This window comes from Onychomys torridus, chromosome 11 (assembly GCF_903995425.1).
Source record: "Onychomys torridus chromosome 11, mOncTor1.1, whole genome shotgun sequence".
In the NCBI taxonomy this organism is placed as follows: domain Eukaryota; kingdom Metazoa; phylum Chordata; class Mammalia; order Rodentia; family Cricetidae; genus Onychomys; species Onychomys torridus.
In genome coordinates this window covers 57688519-57713787 of record NC_050453.1, presented here as the reverse complement: position 1 = coordinate 57713787, position 25269 = coordinate 57688519, and the positions used below count along the sequence as shown (strand labels likewise).

The following is a 25269-nucleotide window of genomic DNA, read 5'->3' as shown; positions in this document are numbered from 1 at the left end:
ACAAGGCTGAGCCTGGCTGGTTCTCCAAATGAGTGCTGCTCACCTTCAGGTACTTGGAGAGATCTGTGGGACACCCCAAAGCCTACAGCATGTTGCCTCTGCTTCCCACTATGGTAAAGTCGTGAGGGGGCCATCAAGATTTCTCTCTCCCCACTTTATACTGGCTGTTTTCTAATGTCTACCCTAGGTTGAACCAGGTAAACACGGGAGGATAGACTGTCCAAGCCGAGGCCGGCCTCCTCTGAGCCCAGCAGACAGACATTTGCTGATGGTGGAGGAACCCAACTCTAGCCTTTGGCAGAGGCTGGGGACCAGGACTCCCGCGGTTTGAGAAGCAGCCAGCGGGTATTTGACGCCCACCATGCCACTGTGTCACTGCGCTATTGCCAAGCAGGCCCAGCCCCTGGCTAGCAGTGACATCTCTCCTCTGAGAGACGCTCATCGGCCCTCCCCCACATCTCCTCTTCTGCCCCCCCCCCCCACTTCTCCTTCTAAGTCCGGGGTGTGGGGCCGGAGAAGTGGGGTGGGTGGGTGGAGGAGTGGAGGGCTGTGTTTTAAGAAAGGGCCACAGCCTGGCTGTTGAGTAAGCAGCCCCCTCCCGGGGCCGCGCTGGCGGTGGGTGTTCGAGCCCCGCTCTGGCCCCGCCCCCCGGGGCCCTGTCCGGGCGGGTGCGCGGCGCAGAGGGGAGGGCCAGCGGGGCAGGAATGCACGGCGGGCGGGCGGGCGGGCGGCGCAGGAGGCGAGCGGCGGAACATGTAAGGGCACATCCCGCCAGCAGCCTCCCAGCGCGCAGACCGAGCCCAGGGGAGCGGGCGTGCGGGCGGAGAGGCGCAGGGCACCCGGCAGAGGCTCGGGGCGGTCGGGCCGGAGCGCAGGGTCCCGAGCGGGCGGCGAGCGAGCAGCATCCTCATCGCGTCTCCCCGGCTCCGCTGTCTGCAAGGCGCCCCCCGGGCCGCGGGCTCGGCTGGACAGGGAGCAAGGCCAGCCAGGCAGGCCAGGGCACGAGAAGCCGGCGCTGAAAAGCCGGTGACCGCCGCGCCCGCCGCAGCCACCAGCGCTGCGGGAACCTCGGGGGCGCCCATGACGGCGGCGGCGACCGTGCTCAAGGAGGGCGTGCTGGAGAAGCGCAGCGGCGGGCTGCTGCAGCTGTGGAAGCGGAAACGCTGCGTGCTCACCGAGCGCGGGCTGCAGCTCTTCGAGGCCAAGGGCACCGGCGGCCGGCCCAAGGAGCTCAGCTTCGCCCGCATCAAAGCCGTGGAGTGCGTGGAGAGCACCGGGCGCCACATCTACTTCACGCTAGTGACCGAGGGCGGGGGTGAGATCGACTTCCGCTGCCCCCTCGAAGACCCCGGCTGGAACGCTCAGATCACCCTGGGCCTGGTCAAGTTCAAGAATCAACAGGCCATCCAGACTGTGCGGGCCCGGCAGAGTCTTGGGACTGGGACCCTCGTGTCCTAAACCACGAGGTATATCGTTTTATCGACATGGTCCCCCGCCCCACCTCCGTGCCCAGAGGACATGTCAGGTAAGCCTCCCTACCCCCCAGCACTGAACCCTCTCTCTTCTCCTGCCCTCTCTGTCCGCTATAGAAAACCAGGGGCTTTGTTTGCCAGTTTCCCAAAGCTGGACAGCCCTAGGGAAGGTGGCTGGGGCCAACAGAGGGTAGTATCCCAAGACTGTGTTTGGGAAGCCTGGGCCCCTGACCAAGTGAACAGAGCTGGCCTTTTCCCTAGGGTCCCAGGCAGGGGGGTCCTTAATGTGGCCCAAATATCTGAGGGGAAGACAGGGGTCCTGGGAGAAAGAGCCCAGTTCAGACTGGTTGAACACTGACTGATGTGGTGAACCTGTGGGCTTACACTTTCAGCCAACATAGGGTTCTTGCATTATATGACTCTCTTCCAGAATGAATGCATGTCAGAGAATTTAAGCATTGCACTGAGGTGAAGACTCGCCACCTTGTAGTTATCGAAGGAGTTATAAGGGCTTGGACACAAAATCATGGCGTCCCAGCTCCCCACGTGGGACCTCAGTGGAGGGCTGGACTGAGCCAACCACTCAACAATCCATTCTTGACTGTAGCTTCCGGGCTCTGGGGCTGAGCTATTGGGAAGGCAAGGGAGCAAGAGATGTGTGTGGTGGGCTGTAGCCAAGCCATCAGGTCCAGGGATGATGGGCCTGTCTGTCGGCCTATCCGTGAGTGTTGGCCAAGGTCGGCTGGGCCAGAGGAGATGCGGCTGGAAGAGGGGATGGATGGCTGAACACAGGATGGGGCCATGAATTATTTGTGATGTCTTAATCCTCCCTGAGCAGTAAGACAGAAGGTTGAAGGTTGGTTTGTGGTTAGAATGTCTCAAGGGAAGGGCCAGGAATAGAACCTAGAAGCCATGGCACTTAGCCTTCTGCCCTCTTCCCCAAATACCACAGCCTCCCCATGGGAACCTGAGCTGGCTCAAGGAGGGATTTATATAACTCCGGCCTTAGCTTCTCCAGTGGCCTCTTTTGTCCCTCGGGACCCGACTACACCTCGCATAGAACCCCATCGACCTCCCCTTCCTTCGGTACTAGCAGGCAGAGTTCAGGTGAGGCTGGGGGCCCATCTAATGCTCCAGCCCCTGTGAGATTCCTGTTCACTGTCTTCCCACACACACATTGTAGTAAACCCGCTGGGCTAAGAAGGGGTCCACCTTGACCCCTTAGGACTCAGAGTGGGGGGCGGTGCTGGAGGAATCGGTTTCCACGGGCCACAGTGTGTCATCAGCCCTCTGTAGCTACCTGTTCCTCCTCTGTGGATTCAGCCAATCCCTGGTCAAACGTAGTTGGGGGGAAATGTCATCTGAACATTTACAGACTTTGTTTCTTGATAATATTTCCCAAACAATATAGTATACCATATATATATGAAACATTACATTGTGTTAGGTATTAAAAAATTATAGAGATGATGCCAGGCATATGGGAGGTGTGCAGAGGTTATATGCAAAAACTACACCCTGTTCTAGAAAGAAGTTTCCAGATTTTACCTAGTGTCCGTGGCATGTCCTGGAACCTATAGGTCACAGGAGTGGCTACGTTGTTTCCAATTGTTCTAGTGTAGAAAAGACGGGGAAGGCCTGGTGTGAGGCACCCGGTTCCTGGTATATCAACTGTTGCCCCTGTCCTGACTACTGTTCTTTCTCTCCAGCTTCTCTGCCTGACCACATGTGATGTGGCAGAAGCTATCAGCATGTGGAAGAAGCATATCATCACGGGAGGAGCCAACCAGCCAGGGGCGGAGAGCCGATGAGGGGCTGAGGATGAAGATTCAGTTCCTGGACACTGAGACTGTTACACCCGGCTCAGGCCTTGCAGCCGCAGGCCTGGCCTCATGTATCATGATGGAGCATGTGAGGCTTACCTGGCATTGAGGCCCCTCCCACTGATCCTGCCCCTGGTTCTGGGTTCTGCAGACTGCTGTTTGGCCCCTGGCCTTGAGATATGCCCAAAGGAGGGCAGTTCCTCATGGGATGCTAAGCCAGGACCTTGGAACTCAGGAGGCCAGCCTGGGATACAGAAGATGGCCACCCTACCTTAGGACGACTGCTGGACTTAGCTTGCAGATGGGGATATGCTGGGCATGAGGCCTGTGCCTGGGGGTCTCTTGCTGCTTAGGTCCTTTTGGGACCCCCCACCCACCTCTCTCTTTGCACACTTCTCTCACCTCTGTTGCCCTCTCCTCACTGTGGTACTGGGCCTGGAGGTGGTTGGGGTGGGGTAAGGGTTTGGCCATTACCATTTCATGCCTATTCCAGAATGAAGATGCCCAGTCTGTGGGCAGTAACCACACCGTCTGCTGAGTGAAATTCTTTTTAACTACAGACACCCAGAGCTTGGGACATCTTTCTACTTCTTCCCCAGCTATAGGCCCTCTGAAATATATAGCTTGAGGGGGTACATACACAGTACCCCCAGTAGACACAGCCTCATTGGCCTCAGTGTGACTAAGGAATGTCACAGTCCTGCGGATGCTGCTTCAGTAGAAGGTGACTTAGCCCCTACTAACCCAGGAAGCGGCTCTGATTGCTGGGTTGGCTTCTCTCCCTGTTATTTCCACATGCAAATGCACACATTTATAGAGGAAGCCTTCCTTAGTGGCTAGCACTAGGGAATCATTCCTTCATGGGAAGAGGCAGAGGAGTCACGGCCTGGAGTTAGACAGGACCAGCTGCTGCTGACCACTGTGGACCTTCCCAGTATCACCAGCAAGCCTCTCCCTCCCTGATGCAGAGCGATGGCCTGCTTCAGAGTCTGGAAGGAGCAATGGGGCCAAGGGAACCCCTCAAACTTGAAATCTCTTTGATAACCTCTGTTCTTCTGATGTTTCGCTCCTTCACATTTCTCTTGTCTTCCTATCAAAATTTCCCTTTCTCCTCTCCATGTCCCTCAGGTCTTAGACGTGCCTCCTATGGGGGAGGGAAACGACATCTCCCAGTTGAATATGAGTGTGTGATTTACAAAGGAACACTCACCAACTGTCCTTTGCATTATCTCATTAGCCTACACCACCCTGGGATAGCTTAACCCCACCGGGTCAGAAAGTATCATCTTCCATGCCAACCGAGATCAATGCTATACAGGCTAGGTCTAATCCAGGGTACTGTGATCAGTTGATGATGTCTCCTGTGGGGGATGGAGTCAGCACTTAGATGCATCAGGAAAGGGGAGAAAGTTGCCACTCCCGCATGATATAGCTGTTAGTGGGAAAGGGTTAGCTTCCCCATCCTTATGAAACAGCCCATTTCCAGACTCCTCCAATCAAGCCCAGGAACTGCTAGGGGTAGAGATTCAGGCTTAAAGAAAGAAGTGAGGCATCAGACACTCAGAAATGGAAGGAAAGTTTGTGAGTGGATGGGTTTGGGATCAAGGTGCGATGTTCACCAAATAATGCCTGCTGGACCAGGTACCCTGCTCTCTCCCCAGTGGACATGAAGGGACAAAATAGATGACCCAGTCTCTGCCCTAGGAGGCCAGAGTTTAGTGGGAGATAAACCAATAGCAGCCACTGCCAGCAGAGCTGACCACAGGAAGCCTTGAAGCACCAGGCAGTATTTCCTTGCTGCCTAGCATTGACCTCACATGAGAGGGATCATTGTGTGGCAAAGGGCAGCAGTGGGACATGGGTAGTGTTGAGAGTCAAGGGCAGAGGGCAGGTGCTTGGGGGGTGGAGGCAGACTCTGGTTTCTGAAGCTCCTTACTTCTTTAGACACGCCAGCTTGGTTCCAAGTGAGCTTTGGTTCTTGCCCAAAGCCAACTTCGGTGTGTCCTTTTGCTAGGTGAGTCTCAAACCCTCTAAGGTACACCCTTGGAGACCCTCTTGTGGACCTGGCACTTAGCAGGCTCCTGGCACATGTGTGTAGATGGAGACTGTTATAACAGAGGGGATCTTTACCAATATTCGGAGAGCCCTGGGTTCTCAAGAACCCTCACTGTGGACAGGTCTGGTGCGCTCAGAACAGGAGCGATTCAAAAGATAGCAATTCACTATTTCAAAAGATAGTGACCTTTTAGGGGAGTTTTGGTCTATTTGACGGGGACCTGCTTTCTGAGACCCAGGGTGCCCTTTCTGCTCTGAATTTCCAGGAAGAAGCAAAGGCTTGAAATGCTTGCTAGATTGCTGTAGGGTAAAAGCCCCTTTGGTGACAGTGTTAGCAGACTCTCAGGAGACAGAAAACTGCTCAGCTGGACCTGAGGACACCATGAGGCCAGGGAGGGCCTGTTGCCACCAACTCCCCCCCCTGCTCTGGCAGCTGGGGCCTCACCCCGCCTCATCCATGAGTCATCAATGGGAAAATGAGACAGGGCAAGTCTCAGCCGAGCAACTGGAGTCCGATGAGGTGGGGTGGGGAGGTTGAGGGGAGAAGGGATGGGCTTGTTCTGGTCTGGGAGAGCTGGGTTGGGAGTTGAGGCTTTGGCAAGAGTGAGGCTGTTCCCGGAGAAGAGCAGAGAAGGTGGGAAGAGCCAGAGAGAGTCCAGGGCCGGAACTGGGGCCTGAGAGGCAGTCAGCTGGAAATCTGCAGCCAACGATAAGGCACCATGGGCAGCTGTCCCACCGGGGCCAGGATCCAAGGACCCTAGCAAGAATGCCAGGCTGGATGCCAGGCTGCCCTGAGGCTGTACAGAAAGCTCTGGCGTATGCTCTTCCAGTCTTCTGCTCCCATTTGCCCTCCATAGTCCACCAGAGTGATCTATATAAGATGCAATTGATTCCTCCACCAGTACCACCAGCTGCTTGTCCCCTGCCACGGGAGAGGCCCCCTTCCTGACAGTGCCCTCTCTTTACTCTTTTGTTTGACGTCTGGGTTCCTACAGGTAACTGTCCCCATTCCAGTACCAGTGACGGTCACCACACACTATAAGCCATTTCCTCCAGCTTCTCCCACACATTTTGGTATCATGGCTCTGAGCTGTCCTGCTCTGGGATGCCTCCCCATGACTGCCCTGCCTACAGGCTAGCCTGAGTAACCACTCTCCCTGCCGTGTGGCCATACCTTCCTCATTAGTCACACTGCATGCAATTGCTGGTTTGTATGTCTCCCTTTGCCACTCGACTGGTTAGTTCTTGGATGTGTCATTTGTGTATTGCTGGTGTCCCAGATTACCTGGCACCTGGTAGACTCACTAGTAATGATGGCATGCAGTGCATATGTTTCCCCTGGATTCGCCCAAAGCTGCAGTTATCTATAGTACTAAGTCTTCTAACATTGTGGTACTCGATGAGAGCGGTACTTGTCTTATGTTAAGAAACCAAGACCCAGAGAAGTAAAGACTATTCAGTCACACAGCAGTTAATAAGTGAGGGAGTTAACTTAGTCATGGTGGAAGTCAAAGCGTGTGCTATTAGCTGATGCCAGATTAATTCTTACTGTGTGGGTAAATGCATACACGGCCGATGTAAGCCGCAGTTTCACTGACAGCAGGGAGCTCATGGGTGAAGGAAGTCTCCTGTGTTAAGCTCTGAGGAGTAAGGATCTTCAAAGGCAGAGAAGAGAACTGTCTGTGAGCTGGTGTGGGGGTAGGGGTGTTCATGGAGATGGTGACTGGAGCCAGGCGCTGAAACAAGGCTAGGCCCAAGCTGGGTAGGTAGCACCTGTAGTTCTAGCACTTGGCAGGCAAAGGCATGAAGGTCAAGAGTTTGAGGCCAGACGGGGCCACACAGAGGCCCTGTCTCAAGCTCCAACATTACTCTAAAACAAAACAAAAACAAAACCAAATCAACAAGGATGGGGTCTAACAGTGGGAAAAGACCCAGTTATCTTGGCTGTTCATAGGTGCAAGGCCAGGACAGGAGTGATCTAAAGAGTGAAGGACCTTAGGCCAGAAAGGGACAGCAAGAGCTTTGGGGGACCCAAGGAGACTCCCAGCTCCTAATGTTGTTCCTGTGCTGGTCTAAGATGTTGTTGGTCTCAGGACCTAAACTCAGGATTACCCAAGTCACCAAGGCCAAGATTAGGAGCTGTGTCTCTTGTGTGACATCAGCCTGGGGCCTCAAAACAACATGTATAACTTTCCTGGTTTCCTCATTGTGTGCCCTGACCAGTCCACATTCTGAGAGATTCCTCAATCCTGGACAAACCGGGACGGTTGATCTGTGACCCAGTGAGTGAGATAGAAGTCTCCACCAGCTGTCCTCTTGATGGTACCAACGGCTCCATGGAATCCAAGCCTACAGGCAACAATGCTTTGGCCCAGAGCATCACCTCCTTTGGCTCAGGCTGGAAATATTTCCTACCTTTTTGAAGGAAGGGCACCAAACTCTGGTTGCAGGGAGAAGAGCCAGCTGGAGTCTCTCTGGGATTCTCTTGCCAGCTCTCTGCAGGGCCCTCTGCTAAGATACTCAGTTTAACTCAACCTCGGTGGTATGGTAGCACTTAATATTCATAGCACAGGAAGCCACTGGCCTGACCAGATATTGGTCTCCAGGAGGCCCCAAGGATATTGAGCCCAAGAATGCAGTAAGGGAAAAGCAGGCTGGAGCAGGGTCTGTTCAATGAGGAGTTTTTGATGGAGGGATAGGATTCTGACCACAGGGAACATTCCAGGTGGAGGAAATTGATTGTGTAAAGATGCTGGGACCAGAAAAAGTGAGGTGAGACAAGAGATACAGACAGGTTCACACAGATCCTAGGAGTGAGAACTGAGTGCAGGCCAGAAGAGACTGAGGTACCTAGAGCACCTCCAGGAACTGTGCTTTTTATAGGTGGTAGAGCCGATACAAACCACACACACACACACACACACACACACACACACACACACACATTTTGTTATAAAAACGTGTTTGACCCAGGCCTAATGGTGAAGGCCCGCAATCCCAACTACTCCAGGAGGTTGAGACAGGGGATGACAATTTCAAGGCCAACCTGAGCACCTTGTCTTAAAAGGAAGGAGGGCTGGTGGTATGGGTTGGGGGTAGAGATTTGCTTAGCCTGTGCAAGGCTCTGGGTTCAGTTTCCAGTACTAAAAAACAAAACAAGCCTCAACAAACCAAAGTAAGATGTGTTCACTGAAGGAAACCGTGGAAGGGCAGAAGACGCCACACCACAGAAGAAACCAGTATTATTACCTTCATGTTTTCATCCTGAGTGTTGTCCACAGACTTCCATCCACGCTCATTTCTAGGAAGACAGCTAACCTCTAACATACAACCATTAAATAATCTGCCCTTGTGTTTTATGCACAGGATTTTGCTATGTGTACTCTATTGCATGCTGGCATGCACCCTCCCTTTCTGTGGTGCTAGAGACCAACCTTGGTATATACAAGGTAGGCGAGTAACCTGCCATTGATCTTTAGCCTCCATTTTATTTATTTACTTAATTTATCTTATTAATCTTATCTTATCTTATCTATCTATCTATCTATCTATCTATCTATCTATCCATCTATTTATGTGTATGGGTGTTTTGTCTCCCTGCATGTATGTGCACCTCATGCATGCCTAGTGTCCATGGAGGCTAGAAGAGGGTTTTGGATCTCCTGGAACCGGAGTTACAGACCACTGTGCACCACCATATGGGTGCTGGGACTTGAACCTGGGTCCCCTGGAAGAGCAGCCAGTGCTCTTAACCACAGAGTCACATCTTTAGAGAGAGCCTGTCCTTCATTTGTGTCTTTTCTTTTTTCCTCCCCTCTGTCTCGTGGGAGGCTAAGATGTCCATTCTACTGTGTCTCCATAGTACTGTTCAGGCAGAGTGGCTAGGTCCCCATTGGAAGGGGGATGGGATTGTGCCAAGCACTGCGTTTTAGGATGGGGTTGGTGGACCCACCAGAATGGGGAGGGGAGCTGGGCAGCAACTGTGAGCTTGAGATGGTTTGTGACCACTCACTCGAGGCAGGCACCTAGGCATTCCTGTCATCTGCGTAGAGGTGGCCCAGTGGCACCGAGAAATGTGGGTTCACACCACAGGCCTGAGTGTGTCTTCACTGTGCTTCATTCACATCAGCCCCCGTGACTTGGGTAGGTTTTTTTTGGCACCCCACTGAAATGGGGGTGCTAATAGCCCTGCTTTCTAGGATCACCTTGAGAAGTAATTGAGAGAATGCCTGTAAAGTAGATAAAGCACACAGATAGCACACATTAAGTGTTTGTTTTTATAGTAGTGTAATAATCCTCCCAGGAGCCTTGCTCCACCTAATCCTCATTTAGAAAACTGCACATAATTATCACCGTAAATTAGTACCACTTAGCAAGCACTTTTGCCTAATCCCAGGGCCTAGCCTTCATGGAGTGTGCTCTAAGATTCCTTGACTCACTGCTAGACCTAACCTTCTTTAAGGGGAAGTAAGGTTCTCACCTCAGGGACAACGAAGCTAACACTCAGAGAAGTTAAAGCGCTGTTGAGACTCCCCAGCCACAGATGGAGGCTCAGAGCGGACTCGGGTCTAGAGAGTCTACGCCTTTTGCACACTTTCGTCCGTGTCTTAGGTAAGGTGACTACTGTTGTTGTGATGGGACACAACAACCAAAAGGCTTACACTTCCACACCAAAGTCCGTCACTGAAGGAAGTCAGGACAGGAGCTCAAACAGGGCAGGAACCTGGAGGCCGGAGCTGAGGCCTGCTTTCTCATGGAACCCAGCAGGCCCACCAGCCCAGGGATAGCATCACCCACAATGGGCTGGGCCCTCCCCATCAATCACCAATTAAGAAAGTGCCCTACAGCTGGATCTTCTGGAGGCGTTTTCTCAATGGAGGCTCCCTTCTTTCAGATGACTCTAACTTGTGTGAAGTTGACATCAGACTCTCGAGGACGATCCTCCTCCCCAGCCTTTGGATCTCCAGCTTTGAAGAGGCTTAGACGGCATGGCTCTTTCCAGTTTCCACCATCAGGGGACTGCAGTGTAGCATTATTACCGTCACCAGGATTGCTCATCAGGCTCCAGTCTAGTACAGCTCAGAGTCCTCCACACACCTCTAACATCCTCCAGCTCCCTACCACCACCATTGAAGAGACCGCAAGTAGTATGACTTGTCTGAATTTACAAGTTGCTCTGTACTTACCCAGTTACAAACCACATGCCTGCAGCTAGCATTCCCTACAGCTCGGGTGGTCTCCCACCTGCCCAGGAGGGTGATTTCTCCAGCGGGTCAACTATAGGCCCCTCATTGCAAAGTCTCCCCACTCCCTCATACTTCAGCCTTTAATCATGTAATCCGTGCCATCATTTCTGTGTTCTGATCTAAGGCTCTGACTCAAAGAGCCGTCAGATGTGACCTATATTCTCACAACAGCTCTGTCATGTGGTTTTACTATGTTACCCAACTACCCCGGGTGTGTTTCCTGATTAAGACAATAAATCTAAAGGTCAGGGGAGCAGTGTGGCTTTCCTGTGTTTGGGAAAGGACCTCCAATCCAATACCTAGTCTGGACTCAGAGACAAGTGTCCCCACTCAGGACGGTGGTTGCTGTTGTTGGTGGCCTGCATGCATCAGGGTCAGCTGCAAGTTCGGGGAAAGGATGTCTTCCGGTGCTTCCTCCTGGCTTCCGAGCAGCCACTTTGCATGGCCTGCTTCCTTCCATCACACATTGCCCATGTCCATGCTGGCCTGAGAGACTTTCAGGTTTCCTGCCTACATAAAACAGAGAGAGGTCCTTTTGGCTGCAGCAACCACACCCCTGCTCCTGTGCTTAGCTGCTCCTGGCTTGGACAGAGCCTGGCCACTGAAATGGACTCAAAACTCTCAATTATTCACTGCTCTGGGCTAAAAGATACAGGAGGCCAGGACTCCTAACCCCGATTCTCAGGCCAGTGGCTGTCTGCATCAAAGTGGTACATGGAAGGAGAGAGAGAGAAGGAGAGAGGAGGGAAGGAGGGATGGAGAGAGGGAGAAAGAGAGAGTTAGGGGCCTTTGACTGGCAGGTGCCTTGAGTGTGAGTGGACATGAACTGGACTCCCAGATCCATTGTCACTTCAGACACATGAAGCCTGAAGGAAGTCAGGAGTCGAGAGGTACCTTCTGAGTCCTCACTCAAACGGGGCCATTACCCAGGACTATGACTTTAAGCACATCTCTATTACTGGCCTAACTTGCCTTTCTTATAAAATTGAAGCTGATCAGTAGCTACCAATCCAGCAAACGAGCAGAAATGGGTGCTTGATAAAAGCATACAACCTATGGACATGGTAGTACATGCTTGTCATCCCAGCAATCAGGAGGTTGAGGCAGGAGGATTATAAGCTTGAGGTTAGCCTGGGTTGCATAGTGGAACTCTGTTTAACAACAACAACACAGCCAGGTGTAGTCCCAAGCACTTGAAAGGCCAGCCTGATCTACATAGCCTGGAACCCCAGGACATCTAGGGGAAACCCTGTCTCAATTAAACACACACACATATAACACACACACAGACAGAGAAAGAGAGAGAGAGAGAGAGAGAGAGAGAGAGAGAGAGAGAGAGAGAGAGAGAGAGAGAATAGACATGTAGCTTGATGGTAGAGGACTTACCTAGCACACACAAGGTCCGGGATCCAATTCCCCACACTACAAAACCCAAACCAACCCAAATAAATCAAACAAGAGCAAAAAGACAAAACCTCAGTAGCGATCCTGAAGTGGTCAGCTCACAGGGCTGATGTTCAGGGATCTCTGCTCATCAGGGGTCATTAACAGAGCGGGATGCAGAAAAGTCAAGGCTGCAATACTTACTGCTTAATGGGATTTAGGGTCCAGGTGATTTGTGGAGATTAATTGAATGAACACACACACACACACTTACCCTGCAGGCTTGATACATCCACTTTGCTTTACAGTGTCCAGTGAGTGCTACCTAGCAAAGCTAAGGAAGACAATCATTCCTCTGTTTTTGGTGTCTTTCACTCACTAGTTTTCTCTGTCGGATCCTGCCAGTATCTTATTAGGCCCTGGAGAAGAGAGCTCCCTTAGGGAAATGGGCCTCTGGCTTCATTTACTGCTCTGGGCCTCAGTTTCCACAAATGTAGAATAGGAAGCAGGGTCATCTTTCCTTCCGCTCATCAGAACAAAAGAGCCTCCATGAACTGCTAATCCCCTTTGTCTTGGGTACAGCATCTCGTGGTACCTTGCTGGATAGCTAAAGATGGCCGCCCTGAACTTCTGATCTTGTCTCTACCTCTGGATCACAGGCATATGCCACCATGCTTGGTTTTGTGTAGTGCTTGGAGATTGAACCCAGGGCTTAGTGAATGTTAGGCAAGCACCCCACATTCCCATCCCTGTGACTTGCTTCTCACCAAGAGAGTGGGTTGGATGTCACCTCTGTTGTAAGGCTCCATAAGATTGTGACTTTCATCCTGTCCATTCTGACTCTCTTTCTCTTGTTGGTTTTGGTGATACAAACATCTTGCTAGGAAGGAACTGAGGAGAGTGGTCTCAGGCCAGCATTATCATATATGTGTATATATCTGTAAATCTTTCTATTTAGGTAGGGCTGCATCACCTTGACCCTCCCATGCCTGGCCCTGCACCTGGTACAGTGTGGGTCCAGCAAGTGATGTTGAGGGTTTGAGACTCTGGACTCTCTCTCCCCCATTACCTCCCAGCTCTCCACAGATATGGCAGTTTGGTTTCTCAGAAACTATGCTGGCCTCTCTGTAATTACTGACTCCTGGAAGACTCCACAATGCCCCTGGGTAGTAGAGTGGGAGGCAGACAGGCTAGGCCAGAGCAGATACTCAGGGCTCGCCCCAGAGGTCATTTGTGTTTCGAGACAGGGTCTCTCTATGAGGGCCAGTCTGGCAGGGGACTCAGGGTCCTCTTGCTTTGGCTCCCTTAGTGTTAGCCTCCCAACTACAGCCCTGTGTGACCACGCCAATCTGGCCCAGTAGACTTTGAGGACACATCAGTCACCAAGAGGCTGAGATCTGATAGTGGAAGAGCCTGGCTCTCCTGTTTCCTACTTAGGGAACACATACTCACCAGCTGGCTTGCTAAGCACAGGCATCCTACATTCCTACCTCAGAGGAATGGCCCCAGGCCAAAGTGATATTCTTGGCCTGCGCAGTCCCAGGGCAGGGTTGGGGGCAGGGAGGGGGGACTCCTTGGAAAGGAAAGTGACAACCACATAGGGAAAGAATCACTGGACCACAGGATGCTCTGTGGCATTTATCACGGTTGTTCTCAACCTGTGGGTCACGACCCCGGAGCATTGCATATCAGATATTTACATTATGATTCAGACAGTAGCAACATTACAGTTATGAAGTAGCAACAAAATAATCCTATGGCTGGGGGTGGGGTGGGTGGTGGTTACCACATCATGAGGCACTGTGTTAAAGGATCACAGCATTGGGAAGGTTGAGAACCACTGCTCCATCAGCTAAGGAGGCCGCAGTGGTTTCCCATGGCTACTGGAAGACATCATTCCACCACTTATGACTTACCCACAGAAGTTCACTCTCCCGTGGCTCCAGAGGCCAAAGGCTATAGTCATCTTGTGGGTCGAAATCAAGATACAGGCTGGCTACATCCTGCTGCAAGGCCCAGGTGAGAAGCTCTCGGCCTCTTTCACCTCAAGTGACTCTAGGGATGCCACGGTTTGGGCAATGTGAGCCATCCCTGCCTCTGTGGTCACAGTGCCTTCTGGTTTGTCTGCCATCTCCTTGTGACTTCCTCATATGAGGACAATTTTGGTGCATTTACATTCCACAGGGGTCATCAAGGTCTTGAGATACCACCTCGAGATCCTTAATGGGATTACAGGTTTGAGAGACTAGAATATGGACACTTGGGGCTTTATTATTACACTACCCCCAAAGGGTACTTCTAGAGAGGAGAAACTGAGGCACACACACAGTATAGGCAACACAGAATTAGATTCTCTTTGGAAACTGAAGCCTGGAGTTGGAATTCCCAGATCCACTTCTCTGCCACTAGCTACTGTCTCCACATGAGTCATGAGTTGAGGCCCAGACAGGCAGGGCCATCTTGGTATCCAGAGCCAGGGTCCTTCTGGATCTCCTGACTCCTCTTTCCTGTCCCCATGTCCCCCCTGGCGCCGCGTGGGAGGCCCTGGCTTTGAGACAGAGGGGTCTGACTTCGAAGCAAGAGCTCTGCTTTTCCCCGTCTCTGTGTGAGAGAGAAGCATCTCTCTCCAGCATGGCCTGCTCAGCCCCACAGTGGGGAAGGCTGGGAGGCTGTAAATCCCTGCCCGCCCACGGAAACAGCTGGGGTCTGGGCACATCCTGTGGACTTAACTCCTTCCAGGCTTGTGGACTCTCCCTTTGGGCTGAGCTTGGAGGAGGTAGAGGCTTTTTCGGGGCCAAGCAGGGCTTCTACCACTGTCTGTGATGCTGGCAACTGGCCCTCGTACTGCTTATTGAGGGGACTTGAGACTGACCCTCCTGTCCAAAGTCAGGAAGGGCTGGGCTTAACTCTTGGTATGGCTGGCTAAGACCGCACGCAGCAGGATGGGTGTGGCCCGGGGCGCAGGAGCCTCTTTCGCTGGAGCCATTGCTAACCCCCAGGAGGCCCATTGTGCTGAGCCAGACCATCCGGGGTTCTGGAATAAATCCTGGACCAGCTGGCCAGGCCGTGGCGTGCACACACCTGGCCCAGGGCAGGGCTGCTGACAGCAAGCTGCTTGCATAGCCCTCGCCTAGCAGGATGCAAGCTGTCCAAGGAGCAGAGGCTGTGTTTGTCTTTGGCAGATACTAAGTTCTCTATAAATGACTCAATGGACACTGGCAGTTTCCTGCTCTCCCGAAGTATTTCCCTCCTTTTCTCTCTCTCTCCTCTTTCTCTTCTTTTCCACTCTATAACCCAGGCTGGCTTGAGATGCTGAGTTCTCCTGCCTCTGCCTGCTGAGTGCTGGGATCACAGGTGTGCACTACTAGACGACTTTAATATGAAGTGGCTTCCCCACCTGGTGCTGGGGATCAAACTCAGAGCATTGCATGTGCTGGGCATGTACTCTGCTACACTGATACAGGCTCAACCCTTCACTCCCTTTTCTGCATCTTCTTTCAAACATTTTTAAATTAATTAACTTATTTTTGTTTGTATGCATATGGGCAAATGCATGCCATGGTGTGTGTGTGTGTGTGTGTGTGTGTGTGTGTGTGTGTGTGTGTGTATGCAGACAACTTTCAAGAGGTGGTTTCCTCTTCTGCCATATGGGTTCCTGGGATCATGCTCGGGTCATCAAGCTTGGCCCCAAGCTCCTGTACCTGCTGAGCCCTCTTGTCAGCCCTTTTGGCCTCTTCTGACATCATATTTATATGATGCTGCTATTGGCTGCCTGCCACTCTAAGATGCCCAGTAGAGGGATGGGAAACTCTCAGGTGGTCACTTGGACCCCATGTTCTGACTTCTGTTCCTCCCTGCTCCTGTTGGCTGTGTATCTTCTAGGGTGCCTTCAACATCTTAAAGCCTTCACCCAGGCTGATTCTCCAGCCCCATAAAGATAAATAATGATATCATTCAATTGAATGTTACATGCGGGTTAGAGCATGTATTGGGGACCTGGTATGAATTATTAAGTAGTTAATTAGAACAGGATAGCAAAGGAAGGGCTGGATTGTGAAGATAGGTGAGGTGAGGACCCCTGGATAACAGCAGACACATTGGCCAAAGACTGCAGAACAGATCCTGGCATGTCTGGCCATTATAGGGGAAGAGGGAGGTACCAAGAACTGTAGCATAGGGAAGTATGATTTGAAGGACTCAGTTACAGCACTTTACAGGTGGACTGGGCGTATAAGCCTGGTGGGCCAGGCCTGGGCCTGGTGGGCTATGATCTGCTCGTTCCTCAGGCCACAACAGGAACACAATGGCTCTAGAGAGCCCTCTCTGGATCAGACAGCCGGTGCCAGGCTGCCCAGCAGGACAAGGAGCCCTTGTATAGGCTCAAGCATCAGATACTGCTCCACCTCCCTGGCCTTGGGGGATTGGGGGATGGCAGTGGTCGGAAGTTCAGATCCTGAGGAGGCTGCAAGCTCACACTGCAAGGCTTCTGTTGGAACTGGGGTCACCTGAAGGTCTCCAGGGAGCTGGGAACAAGCTCTGGTTGCTGGAGCCTGGGGTTGGAGTGGATGTGGGTGGGTGTGGGTTTGTGGCCTCCCTTGAGCAGAAATGTTAAAGTTTCTAGATAGCTTTTCCTTTGATCCTCATAAAAAAAAAAAAAAAAAGACCCTTGGAGATGAGTGCACAGGATGGTTAACCACACTCCACAGGTGGGAAAACAGCCAGAGAAGAGAAGCTGTCACTAGGGCTATCTAGAGACAGGAAAAGGATGCTCTGGAGCTATACCCTTGGGTGTGGGGTTGAGAGGTGGGCAGATGGCAGTTTGCTAAAGGATCTTTATGTTCGGAAGCCCAAGGCCGCCTGGGGTGGGAACCAGGATCCTATCTACTGTGAAAGTCAGATCCTCTCCTGGGTCCCCTTCTTCCTCAGCCTCCCCATCCATCCATGGCAGTCCCCTGGGAGCCCAGGCCAAGCCTGCAACATTCCAGGGAAAGGAGGTGCTGAAAAGCTGGTCCAGGGAATCTCAAGGGCCACTGGGACAGCCCAAATCTACTTAGCTTTTCCTTGAAATTCCACACACCCTGGGCGTTTGGCAGGATCCTGGAATTTGCTTCATCGGAACAATTTGTCTTTCATGGTCCATTTGCATCAATCAGCCTATTGTTTAATGTCTTTGCTGGGACCACTCTGGCTAGCTGAGGCCTCCCAGCACTTGTGGGGGACGGGTTAGGAAAGAGTGCATGTGGGAAAGGGCGCCCTCTGGTGTCCCAATCTGTAAACACTCGGGTTCCCTGGTTGAACATTTCCCCACAGTGACTCCTGTCCCCATTCCCCACTCTGTTCCCAGGAGTCCTGGAAACAATGCAAGAGAAATACTTTGGGATCTTAGAAGGCATTAATAACCAGTAGTTCAGTCACTCGATGAAAGCAGGGCTCCGTTGTGAGGGAAAAATTACTGTCTACTTGTCCAAGCCCACAATCCATGCCAGGATTGCCTGCAGTGGCTGGCCATCCTCTCTGGGCCTACGGATTTATTTACAAAGTGAATGAATGTGGGCTGGAGGGCAATCTCGAACACTGCCAAAATCCCTTTGATTTTGAATCTAAATTTAAACCTAGAGTTTGAATTCTGGATCTGCTATTTATCAGCGGAGCGCCAGCTGGTTGCGCTGATGAGCCTCAGTTTCTCCATCCTGTGCAAGGATAGTCACGCCCATAGTGCTTGTTACATGTGGATTCTATGTTTGGAAATTAGTCTTCTTTGTTAACATTTCTTTGTAATCAATCAAATCAGTACTTGTGGAACTCAGAGTCATCGGCCATAAGCAGAGTGCTGGACACTTCTAAATCATCTGGGGCACAGATATGCTGAGGCTGCCGAATGAGTTGCTTCTCCGGCCTGTGAGTGTTGCCTTTTTTTAGAAGATTTACTTATTTACTTTTATGTGTATGAGTGTTTTGCCTGTGTGTATGCATGTGTGCCTCGTGAGTGCCTGGTGCCTGCAGAGGTTAGAAGGAAGTGTCCCCCCACAACTGGAGTCACTATGTGGGTGCTGGGAATCCAACTGAGGTCTTCTGTAAGAGCACCAAGCACTACTAACAGCTGAGCCATCTGTCCAGCCCCAACAAGTGTTCTCTTAAGGTTTATATAGTGCTATTTTTTTAGGGGATATATTAATGCTTTTTGTTGGTGATCTTACTGTGCTCATCAAGCATAGCACAACTATCCTCTCTGGGCTTCCTAAGTGCAAGAACGTACATGAGATAGACCATTTTCACGAAGGGATGTGTTACAGTGCTGTTGCCTATGAATTCAATGTTAATGGGCAGTATGTATGTACTCAACAAGGTGTCTTCAAGCAGAAATACCCCCAAACATGCTATGAATTGATTAGTTGATTGTGTCCAGGGACTCCGAAGAACCAAACCCTGTTTCTCCTAGAGCAAGTGGTCTCTATGAGCTGATAGAGTGCTCAAGTGACTTTATAGACATAATTTCTGCTTGAAATACCTATAGGCATTTCACAGCCTGACAACTATGGATTTGCAGGTAGTATGGTTGCCGCTGTCCCACAATGTATGTGTTCACCTGCCTCCTGAAGTCTCTGACTTTCGTGGGGGCCTTAAGATCCCCATGTGCCAAGAAGAGGCATACTCAAGCGTGTATACCCAGAGACACATCAGCCCAGCTTCTCCATTCGTGCCTGGAACTTCCTTCATGAACACTTAGTTCTCTGGGTTCCATTCAAAGGCCAGTACGGCTCTGGGTGACTCACAAAGGCTCTTTTCACTGACATGACCTCATCAGAGCCTCTCAACAATAGCAGGGTGGTGGCATCACAGCTCCCTTTCTATGGATGAGCCTGGAGTTCACAGAGGCTAAGTAAGCAGCCCAAGGTCACCCAGTATGTTGGCAGCAGAGTCAAATTCCACTGTCTTTCCACCATGAAACATAAAGGCTCCGGAGGAGGAGGTAAGAGCCAGCTCTTGTTATTGATGCTTCATGGTGAAGGAGTGCATTGAAGTCCCCAAGGAAATTGGCTGGGAGCAGGTGAGTGATAAGTATCTTAGCACCTACTCTCCAGCTTCTGCCTGCTTGCGGCTCCTCCCTCCTCCCACCTTCCAGGACCTGCAATCCCCAGGGAAGCTCCGGGTTAACTGCTCATCATCCTAGTCACCTTCCTAAAAACCAGTTCTGATGCTCCTGCATCCCGAGGGCAGACAAGATGCTTTGCCTACAGGAGGGTCCTGTCCATACTGCACATTCAGGCAGGGAAATCCACCATCAGAAGAGAGCAGATTCTCTGTCTGAGGACGGTTGCCCTTTCTGGTTTTCAGAGAGTTGCTTCTTGTTATGTCTACACAGTCAAGAAAAATCCTTGGGGCTGGAGAGATGGCTCAGAGGTTAAGGGCACCGACTGCTCTTCTAGAGGTCCTGAGTTCAATTCCCAGCAACCACATGGTGGCTCACATCCATCTGTAATGAGATCTGGCGCCCTCTTCTGTATACCTAACAAATAAACAAACAAACAAACAAACAAACAAACAAATCTTTAAACAAGAAAGAAAGAAAGAAAGAAAGAAAGAAAGAAAGAAAGAAAGAAAGAAAAAAAGAAAAATTCTTGTCTTTCTCAAGTCTGTTCTGCAAGGGCACCAATCCTGAGCATGAGGCCTCCATCCCCTCCCACCACCCTGTGACCTGATCACCACCCCAGACTCCATTTCCTATACTACCCAGCAGGGGTTATGATCCCAATACATGAAAAATTTCCTTTCTTAACAGGCTCTTCAAGCTCCTGAGCCAGAGAAAGCCTGAGACAGGCATGGGCGGAGGACACTTCACTGTGGACACTGGACCTCACTGGCCTCCATTTTCTTCCATTTCATCAACTCCCCTAACTTTTCCTCCTGAGAAAGCTACAGCCTCTGGGATATGGATGTCCTTCATTTCCGGATACCCTACACACTCTGGCTCCCCTCCTTCCTCACCCAGGGGCTGTATTCTGGTATGCTTTTTTCTTTCCAGCTCATTCTTTAAAAAACTATGACCAAATAAACATAGTTAAATTTACCTCTGATCATGGTGGCCTACACTTATAATCCTGACACCTGGGTAAATAAAGGCAGGAGGATCGTGAGTTCAAGGCCAGCCTTAGCTATGCAGAAGGGCTAACCTGGGCCCTAGGAGGCCCTGTCTCAAAACTCAAAATAAATGCGTAAACAAATGAATAAGTATTCCCATGTTGATGATATCTAAGTGTCACATTACTGTTCACACTGGGATGTGACGGTCATCAGTCTACATGGATCTTTTACTTTTTTTTTTTAATTAATTTTTTCCCATTGTGTTTTGCCATGAGTGTTATCTCCTGGAATGGGAGCTACAGACAGTTGTGAGCTGCCATGTGGGTGCTGGGAATTGAACCCAGGTCCTCTGGAAGAGCAGTCAGTGCTCTTAACCTCTGAGCCATCTCTCCAGCCCCTAAATAGAAATGAGTTCTTTAGCTTTTTTTTAAAATTAATTTTTTTTTATTATTTATTTATTACGCATACAGTATTCTGTCTGTATGTAACCCCGCCCACCAGAAGAGGGCACCAGATCCCACTACAGATGGTTGTGAGCCACCATGTGGTTGCTGGGAACTGAACTCAGGACCTCTGAAAGAGCAGCCAGGGCTCTTAACCTCTGAGCCATCTCTCCAGCCCTACATGGATCTTCATCTGGCAAAACTGAAGCTCTGTGCTGTGAAGCAGCAGCGCCCCCCCACCCCTACTCCCCACCCCCACTTCCTCACTCCCCATTCCCCACCTCTACTCCCCACCCCCACTTCCCCACTCCCCATTCCCTACCCCTACTCCCCACCCCCACTTCCCCACTCCTCATCCCTACTCCCCACCCCCACTTCCCCACTCCCCACCCCCAGCCCACCCCCTGCTCCCCACCCCCACTTCCTCACCCCCTACCCCCCACCCCCACCCTCCACTCCCCCTTTAAGCCCTGGTAGCCTCCTTCCAGGTTCGGTCTTCGGAATCTGACTACTCCAGGAGCTCGTAGAAGGGGACTGATGTAGCATTGTCTCTTTGTCACTGGCCTCTCTTCTTCAATACTATCAAAGTTTGCCTGCGCTGTAGCCTGGGTCAGAGTTTCCTCCCTTTTGCAGGTGGAACCCGATTCCGTTTGTGTGCACACCCCATGTTGTGTTGGTCTGTTCCTCTGTCGTGACCTCCGGCGACTGTGAATGATGTGGCTATGAACAGGAGTGTGCCAATATGTCTTCCAGATCCTGCTTTCCAATCTTCACGTTGAGTTTTTGAGGCAGAGTCTCACTGTGTAGCCCAGCCTGGCCTCAGACTCACAATCCTCCTGCCTCTCCCTCCCAGAATGTTGGGATTACAGGTGTGTACCACCATGTCTGACTACTTCAAAGTCTTTTGGGTACATATCCAGAAGTGGAATTCCTATATCATCTAATAAATTTATTTTTAATTAAATTTATTAGATATATTGATTTATTTTATTTTCTGTGTGTGAATGTTTACTTACATGGATATATGTGTGTCATGTGTGCTTTGCACCTGATGAAGTCAGAAGAAGGTGTCAGACCCCCTGGAACTGGAACTACATCTATAGACCCCCCCCCCATGCAGATGCTGGGACCTGAACCCAGGTTCTTGCCAGCAGCCAATGCCTTCAGTGGCCAAGCTATCCCTTCAGCCCCTGCTAGCTTTGCTTTCCAGATCAGGAGGCCCTGCCAGACTGTTGTCTGCAGAGCTATCCCATGTGGCCTTCCACCAACGATGCATCAGGTCCCAAATCTTCCACCTCCCACCAACATTCCCTCTGTGTTTGCTGGAAGCTGTGCTGATGAGTGGTGGGCAGTTTCTGTTTGCTTAGGAGACAGCATCTCCGTGTGGGCCAGGCTGGACTTCAACCAGCAACCAGTTTCCTGACTCTGTCTGCAGAGCGCTGGGGCCGCAGGTGTGTGTTTCCATACAGGCTGGCACGCAGTTTTGATTTGCATTTCCCTAGTGGGTGGTGAAGGTGAACATTTTTTATGGCTTATTTACTATTTACATAGCTTCTCTGGGGGAAGTGAATCTATTTGAATCCTTTAATCTGTGTGGGATGGCCCTCCCAAGTGACTGTCAAGCTCTCTGCTCCATTTCACACTTAATGTAGGGCCTTCTCATAGCCACCTTTGTTTTTACTTTTATTTATTTTGTGGTATTAAGGAGGACATTTGGGGTCTTATGCATTCTAGGCATGGGCTCTGCTACTGAGCTGTATCCCCATCTTAATTACCTTTTTAAGTATCATTTTTATTATATTTTAAGACGTTACTGTATTGCTCATTCTGTATTATTCATATATATTATTATATATATTATTAGTATATATATATTAGAGAGAGAGAGAAAGTGCTTAGGCTGGCCTGGGCCTTGCTATATAGCCCAGGCTGATCTCAAACTTGTAATTTGTAATTCTCCTGCCTCAGCATTTTGAGATGATAGGCTCATAGTAACATGCCCATTTTAATTTTTCAATATTTGACAATGATGATTCATATGGTTGAGGTTTCCTTCCTAACTTATGCTGAAATCTAGTTGCCATTGTAATATCATTTGGAGGCAGGCCCTTTAAGAGCAGACTGGAGCACAGAGGCTCTGCCTTTGAGGGTGATTTTTTTAAGGCCCCTTAAAAAGTGTTTTCAGCAGTGGTGGCACACATCTGGAATCTAAGCACTTGTGAGGCTGAGGCAGGAGGACAGCCTAGAGTTAGAAACCAGCCTGGGCTACATGAAGAGTTTGAGATCACTTTGAGCTCTGTGGTGTGTTTGAGGCCAGCCTGTGCTATATAACAAGAGTCTCCCACTTTCCCCAAAGATTCTATAATAGGTAAATAGAGTAACATGTAAGGGGGCTCTTCCTTGCCTGTTTACTTCTGCTATGGGGGAAGGTAGCATGAAGCCCCTTGCCAGATATCAACTCCTGATCTTGGAGTCCCCGGGCTGTAGACAGGGAATCAATGGGTCTCTAGGTTGTAGATTGCCCCATCCTGGGCATTCTGTTTCAGCCATCTGAGATGGACTAGGTGGTGGTGGTGATGGTGGTGGTGGTGGTGGTGGTGGTGGTGGTGGTGGTGATTACATTACACTTGACCTCTAATTCTCTCACCTTCCAATCCCTTGTTATGAACCATAATGTCACCCTGGCTTACAATCCTTTGATAGGTGCCGTATAAATGCATGAAGGTTGTGCTCCCTAGTACCAGCTATTACTTCTACATCCACTCTCATCCACTCTCGCCTTCTGCTGGTCCACAGACTAGCCCTTCGCATCCTAGCAAGAACAAACTACTCGGAATCTCCTCCTTCATTTATCCCTTTTCATGCCTCTTTGCTGTTTGCTCTGTTCTCGGGTCTGCAATGCCTTCTCTCTGGTTGTCTGACAAGCTCTTGTACGTCCTATGTAACCTCGCTTGGGGGCATCCCTCTCTGCGGTCATTGCCACCTTTCTTTCCCCTTCTGCTCTTGACCAAATCTAGGGCCTTGCACATGCTAGGCCAGTGCGATACACTGAGGTATACCTCAAGAAACTTTCCTTGAGATAAAGTCTCATCTTGTAGCCCAGGCTAGCCCAGAACTTAAGATCTCCTTGTCTCCTCCTGAGTTCTGGGATTACAAAGGTGCGCAACTGTGGTTAGCTATGCATTCCTTATTCACGGGACAGGAAAGCACAGTTGTTATTGCGTGTGTCACAAACGTCTGGGGGAAACTTTCAGGTTCACATAACAACGAAATGGGAGAAGTTAGTTTCTCTCTAGATTTTGGTATGAATCATAAAGAAGTCACACGTGTCAGGCTCAGGGGTGGGTGGTGGATAGGAGATGTGTTTCAGTCCAGTCTGAACCCCTGAATAATCCTGAGGTACTAATATCAGGAAGTGTAAATGTTGGTGGAAGAGAAATGTCATTTTGACACAGGATGCGGAACTTTGGGCTCCCTGGACTCCACTAGTCACTATAACATATTGAAATCGCTATAATATATTGAAATTAATATAATCTTGAAACATAATATATTGACATCTTTATTGAGAGATATCCATACAGAATGATATATCTTTCAGTAGTGTACACAACAGCATGAATTTTCTTCAGCTGACTTTGGCTCTCCTGAGCAATTGGAACCAGGTTTACTTTATCCTAGCTCCACACTGCCCTCTAGTGGCAACTATAGGTTAAGCAGTCCTTAAGGTTTTTTTCCCCAGAGAAGAACAAGGGCAGTGTGTGTGTGTGTGTGTGTGTGTGTGTGTCCAGACCACAATATCAAAGTCTCTAAGTCCTTGGAGACATCTGTTGCACACATTCCTGATGTCCTCTTCCCCACGCATCCCTGACATCTCAGCCCTCTGGAACTGGAGTGTATAAGGGTTATGGCTCTCAAAAGTGTGGTGCATGACTGGTTATAGGTTTCAGAGGTTCCCAAAGAAAGCTCTATCTTTTCCCTGAAAAGCTGAGAACAGCACACTCGGTTAGAGCTTTGAGGAAACTCCTGGGTGGGCCTCGAGGAAGACCTCAATTTAAGAAAGACGAACATCGTCAGAGCTGCTGGACAGGTGCTGACAGGTCCATCCTGAGGCTGCATTTGTTGTTTTTTGAGCCTGCCTTCCCTGGTATTGATCTGGAGGACCTCACTGGGAGCAAGGAACTCATGTAGAACTCTCAGGGAGGGTAAGAGCAGAGACTGGAAACACATCTGCTTGTTTATCCCCTGGGTGGGGCAGGAGGAGGAGGGATCGGAATGGGAGATGCAGCCAGTTACCGGGAAGTTTCCAGAGAGGTTACTCACATATTCTGTGTCGTGGACACACAGAGTCCTTCCGTGCTCCCTCTGGCAGCAAGGAGGACTTCATCTCCTTCTCCGGGAACCTCAGCGTCTAGATCCTTGCGGAGGAGAACAGAAATAAAGTTAAAAAACCACCACCACAACATCACATCTCCACCATTGGACGCTTCACTCATCTGGGGGTATTTTATTAAACCACAAGATCCCCAGAACTCACTAGCCATGGGCAAGCCTATTCAGAATAACTTGGACTGAAAACAATTCCTTGCGGCCAGCAAGATGGCTCAGCAGGTAAAAATGCTGTGGACAACCCGGGTTACCTGAGTTCAATCTCTGGGACCCACGTGGTAGAGGAAGAGAACCAATGCTTACAATTTTCCTCTGACCTCCACTCAGAGGCAATGGTGCCGTGTGTGTGTGTGTGTGTGTGTGTGTGTGTGTGTGT

At 50.5% G+C, this 25269-nt stretch overlaps 1 protein-coding gene and 1 long non-coding RNA gene across 2 annotated transcripts; both read left to right on the top strand.

Annotated features, from left to right (window-relative positions):
* Nucleotides 1–560: 560 nt before the first annotated feature.
* Phlda3 (pleckstrin homology like domain family A member 3) lies at nt 561–3825 on the top strand. The gene is made up of 2 exons (XM_036202301.1): nt 561–1525; nt 3182–3825. The coding sequence occupies exon 1, from the start codon at nt 1081–1083 to the stop codon at nt 1456–1458; it is 378 nt and encodes a 125-aa protein (XP_036058194.1). The 5' UTR covers nt 561–1080; the 3' UTR covers nt 1459–1525; nt 3182–3825.
* Nucleotides 3826–18813: 14988 nt separating this feature from the next.
* LOC118593209 lies at nt 18814–21335 on the top strand. The gene is made up of 3 exons (XR_004946205.1): nt 18814–19027; nt 19760–19982; nt 21138–21335. It is a non-coding gene; the product is annotated as an uncharacterized LOC118593209 (long non-coding RNA).
* Nucleotides 21336–25269: the final 3934 nt, after the last annotated feature.